Here is a 13,898-nt window from a genome sequence, read left to right on the forward strand (position 1 = left end):
GAATATTTATTAATTTGAAATAAAAAAATATATATATTCTAATGTCTCCTGCAATGATTGTACATCTGTTAAATATTTGCACTGACAATTATAATTTTCATATCAAAATTTTAAACTAATAAAATTATTGATTTTTGTTAACAAAATTATTATTAGCAGTGATAGAAGTGCCATTTGGATAAAAAAAATAGACTCATTGATTTTGAAAATAAAGTATACTTTTTTATTAAATAATAACTAGACAATTTTCTCTCACCGTAGTACAGAACGTTTTAAATTTTCAAATATATAAAATCAAGTTTTAACTTAGATGAATTAATAAATGATTGGTCTAAGTATACTGTATTAAAGAAGTATTTACTGTTAAAATTTTCATAAGCTAAAGAAATTTTCGTAAAACCGGACCAGTCCTTCCAGACTCGACGTTACCCAACTTGATTAATCATATTTTTCATAAGCCAATTATCTCGAATTAAATGCTTATATCAACTAACAAAAAATAATTTATACACACTCATCTCTCTCAAGTAAATTTATTACAAGAATATGAAAACCAAATGGAGTGGACCGACACTACACGGATTTTTCGTTTTTTTATTAAATTAAAAACTCACCTAAAATTGATTTTAAAATTTAAATTATTTATTTTTAAAAATATGATAAGTAAACGGTGATACTACCCACCCCCTAACGCACAATAAAATATAGACAGATAAATAGGTATTTTGCCCCGGCAGCGGAAAAACAGTAGACATTTTCATATTAGAGGCGAAGGCGATGAAAAGCCATTTTAACAACAATCAAAAAGGAGCTTGTCATTCTAATTTTTAACTTTTTGGACAAATTAAAGTGATCTACATCCTACTACTCATGGGGCAAGCATATGAACAACGTCAAATGGAGATGACCATGCCAGTTGACTCTCGAAAATACTTTTTCAGGACAAATTAAAAAGCATTTTGAGAGACTGAAAAATTTAAAATTTTGAAATTGTTACGATATTTTGCAAAAGAAGATCAACTACTTGATTTCATCAAATAGTGTGGTGAATTAATGACACGTAACATGTTATACAACCATCAATATAGATATAGTCATGATCCGAGAACAAGATGAACACCAACTTAGACAAGTTTCTGACTGTTATTCCAGTGAAGATAAAATCAAACATACATGAATTCACCTCCTCGGACAGCATTGGCTGCTCCTTTTCTTTCCTCCTCAGCTTCCTTCTCTCTCTCTTTCCAGCTCTCGTATGCATGGTCATCTGTGCGCAGCTCGTGCCGACATATTGGGCAAGAGTTATGCTCGTCCTGCCAATTCACGGGAAGGAATACAGATTCAATCATGTCGAAGAAGTGCAAATGAAGTAAGATGCAAGTTCAGGAATCAAAGGAACTGAAACCTACCAGCCATGGTTTCAGGCAAGGTGGATGGAACAGATGCTTGCAGGGTAATTCCTGCATTTTGTCGTCTATTGCTAAGTTCTCCCGGCAAACAGCGCACTGTGTTTCACTGCCTAACCTAGCCATGATTGCCTCGGTCACAGTAACAACCGGAAGATTCGCGACGACTTCTTTTGAAGCAGGTGGTGGTCTTTGTGGCCCAGCACCGATTTCCTGGAAACAGGTCACAGTTATCTCAATCTAATACTCCACATTCACTAAGGTAATACATATCTATGCTTCTATAGATGTATTTCCATAAAGTAAAAAAACTAACAAGAAATGATTGGTTATATTTCCACATCCCCATGGTTGATTTTTGACAGGGTCAAATGAGTTTAAAACTATATTCTATTATCTGGACCTCACCATATCACCAATGTAGAATGGTAATTCTTTCAAATGGGAGTCTTTAGCTAATCTGATGAGACTACGTGCATAAACATAACTTCATAAAAGATATTTGCATACCCGTAAAGAAGCTTCAATGGCATTATCGAGGTCCAGAAAACCACCAACTTCTTGCATATTGTTTATTAACTCCCTGACAGAGTCAGGAAGTTGGATAGCCCTAGAGCTTTCTGTTGTATTTGCATTCTCTTCCTGACCTTGGGAAGAAGATTCAGATACAGATGCCCAATCTTGTGCGACGGCAAGAGTGGTAAGTAAGTTTTGTGCTACCAGCCATGCAGGAGGTGCTGGTTCAGGTTCCACAGTCAGGTGACCTTCAAATAGATATCTAGATTCTGGAAACAATCAACAACAAAATTAAGATATACCAACATTCAATTTATTGTCTGAAGCAATCCATTATTTCCAATCAGTTAAATGCCAAAAGCTTTCAAATTTCACATATGGACCTTGGAAATAGATGCAATTCTATTTGTTATAGATATACAGTTATTCTCCACAAGAAATGTTAAAATCTTTCAAATTTCACATATGATAAAGAAAACTATTTCCATGGACCACATATCTTAGCAGATGAAACTTCGTAGTTAGTAGCCAACTTCAGTTCACACAGGAACGTATGCAAGCAAAAATAGTCAACCCTGGGTGAAATCTAAGACAGTGATTGCCAGAAGAAAAAAAAAAGTTGTTTGGAATTGAGATAATACCATGTCGTCTTGTGTCTGCCAAAGGAACCTCAGTATCCATCTCATTCAAATGCTCTTGTGCTCTGGCAATGTATTTTCTCATATTTTCCTTTTCCTTAGAATCAGTAGCCAGTTTTTCAACTTCTTCAAAGAGCCTTAAACCAGTGAGCCAGAATGCAGGTGTGGTATATCTACTCTGAAGAAGAGTGGCTACACGGGAAACTGTAGAATACATCTGCAGGAGAAAATCAACCAGTGTGACTTACAACATACAATTATTCAATAAATTGCCTAATTATTCCATTGAAGTTACTGTAATCAGAGAATTTCATCCTTCATTACTATTTATTCTGATTTGATATCCTAATAAATTTGACTATATATCTTCACGTGTCCATCAATTACAAGCTACCATTACCTTATTTGTATTAATGAATTTGAAATACTTTCTCTTGTTTGAGAAGTTCATTTTGAAGGGAAAACAAACATTAAAATTGTGCTCGCCCTCCATCTGCTTCCCTCTCATATACTTGCATGTTAGGGTTGGTTTTCTTCTACATGGAAGTTTGATGATATCATTATCACTGACTTGTAAGTCTTCTATTGGTGAAATTAAAACAATTTAACATTCTTAGGGTTGGTTTTAATTCTATTGTTTTAAATTTAAAAAAGGTTCTTGACAAGTTGGGAGTTTATTAGAGTTTTTAAAATTATTTGGGAAGTTTACTAGAGCTTTTAGGATAGTTCAGTTGGTATTTTTACAAAGAATTGGTCTCATTGCTACTCTATAAAAGAATTAAGATACCATGTACTCAAGCGTCTTTCAATTAATAATATTTTTCTCTATTGATAAGTTGAGTTGCTTTTGGTATGGCATCATTTGGGGTCAAAGCCAGGTTTCTATTTAGGTTTCATTTCTTGGCGTGCAAACTTTATTTGTTGTTCGACATTCTTCGTCTCCTCATGGTTTCCTTCATCTAAACCAAACCCAAGCCAGATCTTCTGTCAGTGTTGTTCAACAGTTAGGTTCCCCAACATTGTCATGATAATCTTTTGCAGTTGCTCCTCTGAAAATATCCTCAATCAGCTCCTCTCCCATTCAGGATGTCCATAGCCTACACGCTTAGTTGTCATCCAAAGACCTCTCCAGTCCTCTATTTCAAGAATACCACCTTTGACTGAGCACCACCCTGACCGAGCATTGCCCCATCCTCCCAAGAACATTACTATGTTTGCTGGTGAAGGCTTCATGTTTGACCATTCACGACTGAATCCACATCAACTACTCTTGCAGAGCTACCACTTCACCGCCATCTACCAGCTTCAATCAATAGCAACATCGAATCCCCGAAATTCAAATCATATTCTAATCTGAGTTAATTATCATCTCATATTGTCAACCCACCAACACAACAACTTTGACAACACCATAGTCTCGTGGTACCCAATAAACTTGTTCTTATTTTAATATTACTCTTATTTATTTTATTTAGTTACTGAATTTTTAGATTTACCTAGTTTTCCTCACAAATCCCTAACTTTCTCCACTTACAAAAAAACAGTTTATTTGGCCTCCATTTTCTTATCCGTTCAATCCTTAAAAAGATGTTGTAGTACTTTTTTGTACCCTTGGTTTACTAGTGTTACAAATTTTATAAATTTCATTATTTATTAACTGTTAGGTCCGACAAGACAGACTCCACTATGATAAATGTAGATAATAGGTGTGAGATTCTTAAAACTAGATGTAATAGCTTAAAAAATAACCATAAAACCCTAACTCAAGTGGATGGCCTAGAAAAATTTTTAAACATTATCAGAAAACTAAGTGATATGAGGAAAGAAAAGATTCTAAAATATTAGATCATTTAGAAAGCACGTGCATTTCACCTAACAGTAACTGTATCGCGACCCTCAACCCATATCTAGAGATGAGAACAACTAACTTTTTTTTTAATAAAACCATAGACATAGGGTGAAGCAAGATGAGATCATTAAATACATTATGGTGGATGTTCTTAGCTCTAACAATAGGTTACATCCAATGCATTTTTCAATTGGTTGATTGAGATTGAAGATTATTTTAATTGGTATCGCATGACTCCAACCCAACTTAATAAAATGAAACTCACTGGGATTGCTATGAAATTTTGGCAATGTTCAGGCTAATCAAGATCAACACAAACTAGAACTTATTACGAAATGGAATGAAATGAGAAAGAGACTACTAAAAAAAATGCATTTATACACTTTAGAGACCAACTATATAATACAGGGATAAATTTGACATAGTCATCCGTAAGTGTAACAAAATAGACAAGTCAATTTAAGGAACTTCACATGCATAGTGAAGCTAGAGAAGGCCTTAGAGTTGTCCTTATTCACTTCATTTATGAATTTAGGCCAGAAATTAGAAGAGAACATGGGTTATCTTCTCCTTATTCATTAAAGAAGACTACCACAAGTTCATAAAGCTTGAGTAGATCATCAAAGTATCTACATTCCGATAACCCCTTCCATCGAAACCATATTATCCTATAGTAGCCATAGCAGCCTAGGACCTTAAGATTGGCTTGATACATTAACAGAAAACTATCCCCTGAGGTCAATATATAAATGAGTATCAAGACATAATTTCAGAAGAACAAGGAACAGCCACCTTTATGCACAAGTCAACATGCAATAGTGCAATAGACCTTGTTTCTGATCACACTTGCTAAATCTTCCACACTTCCGCATGAATCCCATGGAACATGCTGAACTAAATAGGCAAGTCGAAACTCTCCTACTACATGAATTTCTATAATATATTGAACAAAATAGGCAAATTGAAGAACTCCAAGAAAAAGATTTAGAAAGTGTGAATCCTTATGTCATTCTGCATTACTAAGACTCAAAAAATGACCCTTGGAGAATGTGACATGATCATGTATAGGTTTCCTATACCTAGACTTAATGGCGTGCTCGACTTAATGGTTAAATCCAAATGATTCTCCAAGATTGATTTGCATAGTAGATATCATCAAATTTTGATGGGTGAAAATTCATCTTTAAAATCCAGAGCAAACCATAAGAATGATTAGTTATGCCTTTTAAGCTTCCAAATGCCCCAAGCATATTGATATGGATAATGAATCAAGTCCTAAAACCTTATGTAAGAAAGTTTTTGGTAGTTTATTTTCATAACAATTATAGGAAAGTACACAACACTGACCTAGAACATATTCACTTAGTCTTTGAGACCCTCCATGCCGAGAAGCTATTTATTAACCTTAAAAAGTGCTCTATAATCTTACATTCTCTTCCTTAAGCATATTGTTTCTGCAGAGGGCATTTTGACTTAATTCAACAAAGTTAAGGACATCAAGGATTAGTTTGAACCCTATACCCTTCAGGTACTCAAAGCTTCTACAATTTAGTGACAAACTATAGATATTTATTATCTTAAGAAAGGAGTTTCAGTGGACTGAGTCTTTTAAGGAATCAAACAAAGAAAAGATGATTGACGCACCTATATCAGAAATCCTGACCTTCGTAAATCATTTGAAGTAATTTATGATGCATATGTGGGAGGAATTGGAAGTACCCTAAGACAAGAAATGCACTTTATTCCCTTATTTAGCGAGAAACTCAATGAAAATCAACAACGCCACTCCACATATGATAGAGTTTTACATTATCTTCCTAGCTCCAAGGCCTGAGCAATACTACTGTGTTCAAACAAATTTATATTGCATGCTGACTAAAAACACTTAGCTAATCACAAGGTAAATCTTATTTGATTTATGATGCAAGAAGATGCTGATATATGATGCCTCTATTGAGTATGAGGCACATTTTCTCATTGTTACAGCAACTTCTGAATATTAGAGGGGCTGTAACTGAAGAGAAATTAACACCATCATATAGTTTATAAAATTTCCGAATATTAATGATTATGATACTGCTGAACCAACTGACAAGTACATAGGATAAGTCCAACAATTACTTCTTTATAAATCATTTTCCTATAAATAGGCCATGCAAATTTGATAATTTTGATCTTGGCATACTTAAGATACAGATAAGGCGTGCCATGAACTTGTGGAAAATCTCAAATAAAGTAAACAATTACTTTGATTTTTTTTCTTCCTCCTCTAATAAGTAAACACCAAATCCAGTCATAGGGATCACCAGGTGATTTAATAGTCTTGAATAAGAAGAACTAATTGGTCTATTTCCATCTCTCACATTTAGCAATCATCATATACTGGGCATTCTGCTCCAACCAGCATATTTTTTTTTTTAATAATATTAGCAATTACATAAACTGATATTATTTTGCACGCCCCCATAAACATCTCCTAAAATCATTTCCTTTTCTAATCCAGTAAGAATCCTTTTTTCTCTGCCTAAGGATATTAGTCAACAAAACCGTAAAATTCAGCAGGGCGTAAAGATAGTGAATCTTAAACACGATAAAGATCCGATGCAGTTAGGAAGAAAACGTATTACGAAAAACTAATTTAAAATCTCAAAGAATTACCGATTTTGCCAGATTTGTATCCTCAAACGATCAAATAAAAAACACGAGAAACAGAGGGAACGTACCGATTTGCGTAGAGACGGGGATGCGGAGGGATACTGCCCGCGGACGAGAGATGCAATGGAGGCAACCGCCTCCTCGAACGACTGCTTCTTCCCGAGCTTCCTCTGCAACGCCTGCAGCTCCTCCATCGCCGTCTTCTCCGCTTCCATATTCTTTCTTCCTCTTCTCCTCCTCTTCTCTCTCAAGTTTTAAACCTATAGGAGAAGAGGACCCGAGAATCGGATCTTAAAAGGATGAACTCGAAGCTTCGTTTCTTGAGGAAGGGGAAAGAGCCGACTGGATGAACGAGGATATCTCCGTGTTAACGAGCAATCGATTACCCAGAGAAGTACCCGCGAGGACGGGTGTCTGAGTGGGAACAACCGGACGGCGGAGCCTACCGTCTGATATCTGTCTTTTGGTGCCGTTTTGGGTAATTCTATTTCTTGTACACGTGTCATGCACGACAGCAAACGGGTAAATCAACCGGTAGAAGATTTTTTTTTCAATTTGTCAAATCGGATCGGGCGAGTAAAAAAACAACCGAATCCGAAATATGCCTAGAGGTTAAAAGAACATGATTAAAAGCTAAACAAGCCATGGAGTCGATTGGGTTAAGCAAGCTTAGGCCAGATGAGTCGATTGAGCCGGAAGGTGTTGATGAAGCTAGTCAACTTGGTTAAGCCGAACAAAATAGATAAACAGGTCAGTTAATGCAATGAGTTTGTACTTGGCACTGTGAAGAACAAAAAGATGGACAAACTGATTTGTTATTCGGTCATGATCATGCTTTATTTATTGCAGATAACTCATCCTTGAGCATGTTTTACCAACAGAATTACATTACAGAGGGAACAAATAAGAAATTCCCGCCATGTAACCGATACGATCCTCGTACCGATGGTAAAAATGGATAACTCGAGGCGAATCAATAAAGGCCTCTGATCTTATTGTTGCTATCTCAAAACAACAGCAATGATGCAGGCATCAGCTTGGTCTGCTTCCAGTGTTCATGTCAACAGCCAAAGGAACAGAACTAGCCTACAATACGAAATCCACAAAAAAATTAGATCAAAGACCACTCTGAGTCGATCAATAGATGCATTAGATGAATAACTGAACTCACCAGACTACGATACTTGAGGGCATAGAACATCTCGAGGTATCGACGGGTTTCGCGCCTCTCCAGATCGGAAACATGCTTCCAAAAGCCATACACGCTGGTCAATGTTAGCAGTCGCTCGGAGTATAGCTTCCAAGTGTACCTGCAAAAGTATCATGAGAACATTGCGGTTTCAAGAGTTTCATAGCAATTGTGTTGATCTTTCCAACGATCTTGATTTCGGTTTTATAGGAATCTCACTTCTCGTATATTCGGTTCAGTCCTCCTTGAGCTATTTGATCCCAGTAGGTGGGATCTTGCTTGCATTTTTCGAAGAAGTTAACCAAGATTTCAGCAGCTTTATCCCCCTTGTAAGGATCAATATGGAAGCCGGATACCCCATCGACAATGATTTCCGCCGGACCTCCGTAAACCGTTGCAAAGGTAGGCAAGCTACAGGTCATGGCTTCGATCACAGTAAGTCCAAAAGCTTCATAAAGAGCAGGCTGAAGACGAAACGAAACTATTAGAGAATGTAGTGCATTCTTGCTAAAGAGAGGAATAAATGAAAGCAGCAAGTTTACCTGCACGAAAGCGCCTTTGCTGTCTGCGATATATCGGTATAGCTCTCCATTCCGAACTCGGTCCATCTGGGCAGAGATCCACCTTATCTGACCATTCAGTTTATACTCCTCGATGAGACTAAACATCTTCTTCCTCTCTGCTACTTCCTCCTTATCCTTAGCTTCCTTCCCATGATCTCCTCCTACCACGACAAGGTTAACTAGTTGCCTCAACCTCGCATTCCTGCCATAAAACTCTACGAGACCGGTTAAATTTTTAACACGGTCCAATCTAGCCATGGAGAAAATAATGGGCTTTCTCCTATCATCCAGCACGAACCTGGGAGTACACGGATTATGCCATTAGCTAATAAGAATAGGAAACATGCTAGAAGTAAGATCACAAAGTTTCGAGAGGTTCTCACTTGTGTTCATTGTTATCAGTGGCGCTGAACAGTAGCTCCTCGATCTCAGGATGAAGGTGTGTGAGTCTTTTGTCAATCTCAGAATTAGGGAAATAGACCGACATATCGGCTCCAGGAGAAACAATGTTGAATTTTGGATCAAAAACATCGATGCCATGGACTACACGGTAGAGTCCAGGAAGGGTAAATGCAGTGTGGGATTCGTATTGGCCAACGGTGTCCTTACTGTAAAATATAACGATAATCGAGAGATAAATCTAACAGAATTTTAATTAAAATGCTTAAAGATCAAAATATGCATACCTTCCAGCAATCTCTTGGAATGTACTAGTGATTATGAAATCAGCATGATTCATGGCAAATAAATCAGCTGTGAATTGGCAAGAGAAGTGGTACTGATTGTCGAATTTTTTCCAATAAATATCAGAATTCGGGTACTTTGTCTTCTCCAGGGCATGTGCAATGGTGCACTTTGAAAAAAGAAAAAGCAATCATATGTTAATGGCAAGGTACTGGTTGGTAGAAAACAGTGGAAAAGCTCTTGGTGTCTCTGAATGCAAACCTGAGTAACTCCAAGCTTATGCGCCAGCAAAGATGCTACTAGGTTTCCGTCGCTGTAGTTTCCGATTATCAAATCGGGAGTTGCCTGCAGCTCTTCTGCAAGTTCTTCTGCAACATCCTGTCATAGAAGATAAAAAAAAAGAAAAGCTTGAATGAAACAGGTTTGTCAGTTTTGGTTATGATTTGAATCATTAGTTTACTACCTCGGTGTAAGTCTCCAGATAAGGCCACACATCAAAACGTGAAATCCACTTACGAAGAATCCCCTTTTCATTTCTGAAGGGAACTCGTAAAATGCTTGTGTACTTTGTTCCATGCACCTGTTCGAGTCGAACACCACAGGTCGTCCCAACAGCATCAGGAAGCAACCTAGTAACCTGTCGCAATCATGATATAGGATCAATGCAAGGTGATTCAGCACTAGCAACATTTAGACGGACAGAAGATGTAAAGATTGCTTGATTACGATTAGAATTCGTGGAGTGATGTCAAGGCCTTGTTGCTTTATCCTAAGCAGCATTTCAGTTTCCAAGGCACGAACTTGATCCAAAATATAAACAATCTGCAGGTATAGAAGCAGAAGAATGTAGATTATTAAGAGAAACGATATGCAATTTAAAATTGTAACCCAATATCATTGAAGCACTGCACCTGGCCGCCAGTGTCAGGGTATCCCAAAACATTGGCTTGCGCAAAGTAGCCATGTGGGGAGAGGATAACAACATTGAAGACTGTGGGAATTGTCCCAAGGAAATTTTCCAAAGTGCATGGATCAGGTGCTTCAAAAAGATCAAGGAGTAGATGCATAGTTTCCAGTACACGTTTAGCCGTATCCCCCCAACCCTTTTCAAAACCGAGATCTTGAAGCCTGAAATGAAACTTTACAAGGTGAGTATTTCTATAAACTGAAAGGTTTTGCACTAATTTGAGGTGACAGTACCTATTGCTGAACTCTGAATATGGCATATCTGAAGGGATACTCAGCAGATACTGCTCCGCTTTCCTCAATGAAGATTGGAGGGAATTAGGACTTTGTATTGTGTCATTTAACATCATTTTCTGCACTCCAGTTATGAAAACATTTTACAAATTATATTAACAAACAATCTTTTACTAAAGATATTGATGTTCAGTTGACAGCAATTGATCAAACTCGGTTTTATAAATGTTGAGGAGAAAAGGAAATAATAAATAATTAACAAAAAAGATTGTGAATTACCGTTCCCTTGTAACTGTGTGTGCGGAGGAATTCAAGCAGGGGATGCAAGCTTTCTTTGTCAACAAACAGCTTTGAAGAGAGATGGCGGTTCAAGAACTGCACGCCGTTGCCAATGGATTTTGAAAGTGAAGGACGAGGGAAAGTGGCATTGAATGGTTCAAAGTCCAATTCAAGCACAAAATTATCCACGGAGCTGCAAGCAAGAAGAACAAAAGAAATACAGTTGTGACATAAAGCTAAATTGACAAGGCAATAGCAAAATGATCGCCAAGTTCTGAAACAAACATGTTAGGATTCTTATGTCAGATGTTAAATAAACATACCCTTTGTTTACAAGTTGTTCCTTGAATTGTAGGTATTCAGATGCACTCAACTCTCCGACTGCCAACTCATTCACATTCACCTGGACATATTCCCAAACTCCAGGCCTTGGCCGAATGGCAAGTGCGACAATTGGAGGTATAACTATAGCTTCCTAGATTTCACAAAATCAACACGATCACCAACTTAAGCAAAATTGTGTCTTTCGGTTTACAAGAGTAGTTCACCTGTGCAGCTCTTATAACATCTTCAAAGACACCATCTTTGAGTATTTTCTTTTCATCTTCAGTAAATGCTGCTTCAAACTCAGCAAGTAACTGATGTTGTTGCAGCATACCGTTTCCGTGTTTAACATACCTGAAAATTCCAAAAAGTAGAAACATCACATGCAATCCATCAAATGAATTGGTATTGGATCCCTTTAACATTCCGTGTTTCAACTTTGCGATCTCTGTTCGTAATGCATTGTGATAAAGTAGCTTTTGAGCTAGTTATTCATTGGTGATGTTTGATGGATACACATTGCATGGTTCCATATTGTCGACTACAATAAGTAAGCAGCAGCTAGTATAGAAAAAAAAGAGGCAAAGATGTTTCGAGTGAGTGTCCGGAAATGTTAATAACATCCTCCAAAATAATCATGTATATTACCAAAGGATACCAGAAGGAAGATGCTAGATTGTTGAAATACCTTGTAAAGACAGCCAACAACTCGTTTGGACTGGAAGATAGAGTAGTAGTCAGACGTTCCTTAAAACTAAGAGCACGGGTCAAAGTGCGCCCAGCCATATCTTCTCTCAGTTTCAGCTATATTATCCCTACAAGCCTTAAAGCTGCAAAAGAGATTAAAGATTTAAGAATATAACTCTCAGCTCTTCACAAATGTAACTTCAAAAACATGATCGGAGCACGCATTAAGTTACTAAACAAGAAGATTTAATTCTTTTTTAGGGAAAAGAAAAGATATCATGCAAGAATGTGTACTTGATGTTGAATGAAACAAGAAGATTGAAGAACAAAAACAAAGAAGGCAGGTATTTATAGAGAGTCAACTGCAAACAATAATTTTGCAAACACCAAAGAGTGGCTCAGCTGTGTCAACATTTAGTTAAAGTGATCTGATCCAAGATATTATTCCAATGGATTTTACAGGAGAGAAACAAAGTAGAACCCGCAACCACTAGAAATGGAATTTTGCAAAGAGTTGCTCTGCCCACCTCTCATCATATTCTCCAAGAGAAAAGTTTGCGTGTGTGTCGAAAAAACCCTAAATCCTTTTTCCAAAGGCTTGAAAGCCCACAAACCATTCAAGAATCCTTTGACAAGATATTGGCCGTGACACGTGCCTAACGAGTAAGGACTAGTGGAAAATTAGGCACGGAGTTGTGAATATAATGACAGGACTTCTTTCCACCAAACTGAAGTGGTGGATTCTCCAGGCGATGCACAAAAAAGTAAAAGCTTTTATCCACTCTTTTGCGAACTTATTCTATCTCTCAGGGGAAGAAGCGACAATGGCTTCGGTGAGATGGAAACAAAAGTGCAAAACCTAAACCTATCGACCAACGGGAGGCGAGCAACGTGAAGGAACCAAATGCAACGGCCACAGACGAACCACAAGCAATATTTTTTACTGGAGTATATATGCGCAAGATTGCACCTTTCATTTCAAAATATTCGACCTTTGTCGTCGCTTCCTTCATCTCTCCTGTTGCTTGCTCCTCGATCGACATTTTTCGCCGGGATAGACGCTGCTAAATCCACCATGGCTTGGTTTTGTTCGCAGTACGAAACAGAGCAACAGAGCTTGGTGATGAATAAAAACAGATTAAAGATGCATTTTATTCATATATTAAGAACTGAATAATATATGTGGCAAAAGATGAAATTGCTCCAGAACTGAATAATATATAGAACTTTAAGAAGTATGATAGATAATCAATCTAATAAATTTTTTAATTTGATTTATAGACTAAATGTGGAATTAATTTTTATGAATCATGCCCTTTAATGTAAAATCAATCTTTTATTGAAACTTAAATTATCATTCATTTGACCTGGATTTATCTGACCATGTGTGTATACTTTTATCCGACTAGAAGATCGTAATATAACAGATCTATATTTTTAAAATTATCATTCACTTGAGTTACACGACTGCTCAAATTAAGAGATAACCTATCTTATAATTTTAAATAAATATTTACTTGAGTGAGCCAGTTTCACGTGCCTAAGTTTTAAAATATCCAAATTACATAATATATTTTCAAAAAAAAATCCTCCTCAAGGTTGGGTAGAATTTATAATAAGTTTTTTTTAAGATTAAGATAATAATACTCACTAATCACACTATAAGTTTTTACAACTCTATTAATTGAAAAAATATCAAATTTTTAATAAGATAGGTCGATTAGTTAGTTGTAGACAAAATTAAATTTAGAGAAGTGTGAATCATTTTAAATTAAAATTAATATACTTCTTAAAACTTCTTTTTACCGTATCTATGCTTTAATATTTAAATTTAATAACATAAAATAAATTGAGAGTGGTTAATTTTTTAAGAGGTAAAGTAAAAAAACTTAAAGATGTGTTCTTAAT

General features: G+C 36.5%; 2 protein-coding genes across 2 annotated transcripts; both read right to left on the minus strand.

Annotated features, from left to right (window-relative positions):
• Positions 1–1,068: 1,068 nt before the first annotated feature.
• LOC122037811 (E3 ubiquitin-protein ligase AIP2-like) lies at positions 1,069–7,410 on the minus strand. The gene is made up of 5 exons (XM_042597259.1): positions 7,133–7,410; positions 2,564–2,777; positions 1,917–2,191; positions 1,410–1,619; positions 1,069–1,313 (listed from the first exon to the last, which is right to left on the minus strand). The coding sequence occupies exons 1-5, from the start codon at positions 7,277–7,279 to the stop codon at positions 1,164–1,166; spliced, it is 996 nt and encodes a 331-aa protein (XP_042453193.1). The 5' UTR covers positions 7,280–7,410; the 3' UTR covers positions 1,069–1,163.
• A 453-nt stretch (positions 7,411–7,863) lies between these two features.
• LOC122037810 (sucrose synthase 1-like) lies at positions 7,864–12,414 on the minus strand. Its single transcript, XM_042597258.1, has 16 exons — positions 12,285–12,414; positions 11,992–12,133; positions 11,528–11,657; positions 11,303–11,454; positions 10,980–11,172; positions 10,701–10,819; positions 10,412–10,628; positions 10,227–10,322; positions 9,964–10,137; positions 9,762–9,878; positions 9,503–9,669; positions 9,200–9,424; positions 8,796–9,114; positions 8,473–8,717; positions 8,236–8,374; positions 7,864–8,150 (listed from the first exon to the last, which is right to left on the minus strand). The coding sequence occupies exons 2-16, from the start codon at positions 12,087–12,089 to the stop codon at positions 8,097–8,099; spliced, it is 2,445 nt and encodes an 814-aa protein (XP_042453192.1). The 5' UTR covers positions 12,090–12,133; positions 12,285–12,414; the 3' UTR covers positions 7,864–8,096.
• Between the last annotated feature and the right edge of the window lie 1,484 nt (positions 12,415–13,898).

This window comes from Zingiber officinale, unplaced genomic scaffold (assembly GCF_018446385.1).
Source record: "Zingiber officinale cultivar Zhangliang unplaced genomic scaffold, Zo_v1.1 ctg83, whole genome shotgun sequence".
Classification (NCBI taxonomy): domain Eukaryota; kingdom Viridiplantae; phylum Streptophyta; class Magnoliopsida; order Zingiberales; family Zingiberaceae; genus Zingiber; species Zingiber officinale.

What these genes read in the sequence shown, in the direction of transcription:
- LOC122037811 (XM_042597259.1), bottom strand. Translation starts at nt 7,279, where the DNA reads ATGGAAGCGGAGAAGACGGCGATGGAGGAGCTGCAGGCGTTGCAGAGG. An exon ending in CCCCGTCTCTACGCAAATCG is followed by an intron (nt 2,778 to 7,132) that starts GTACGTTCCCTC and finishes TTTCTCCTGCAG; the next exon opens with ATGTATTCTACAGTTTCCCG. An exon ending in CTTGCCTGAAACCATGGCTG is followed by an intron (nt 1,314 to 1,409) that starts GTAGGTTTCAGT and finishes GTGAATTGGCAG; the next exon opens with GACGAGCATAACTCTTGCCC.
- LOC122037810 (XM_042597258.1), bottom strand. Translation starts at nt 12,089, where the DNA reads ATGGCTGGGCGCACTTTGACCCGTGCTCTTAGTTTTAAGGAACGTCTG. An exon ending in GAACAACTTGTAAACAAAGG is followed by an intron (nt 11,173 to 11,302) that starts GTATGTTTATTT and finishes TCTTGCTTGCAG; the next exon opens with CTCCGTGGATAATTTTGTGC. An exon ending in CTGAACCGAATATACGAGAA is followed by an intron (nt 8,375 to 8,472) that starts GTGAGATTCCTA and finishes ATACTTTTGCAG; the next exon opens with GTACACTTGGAAGCTATACT.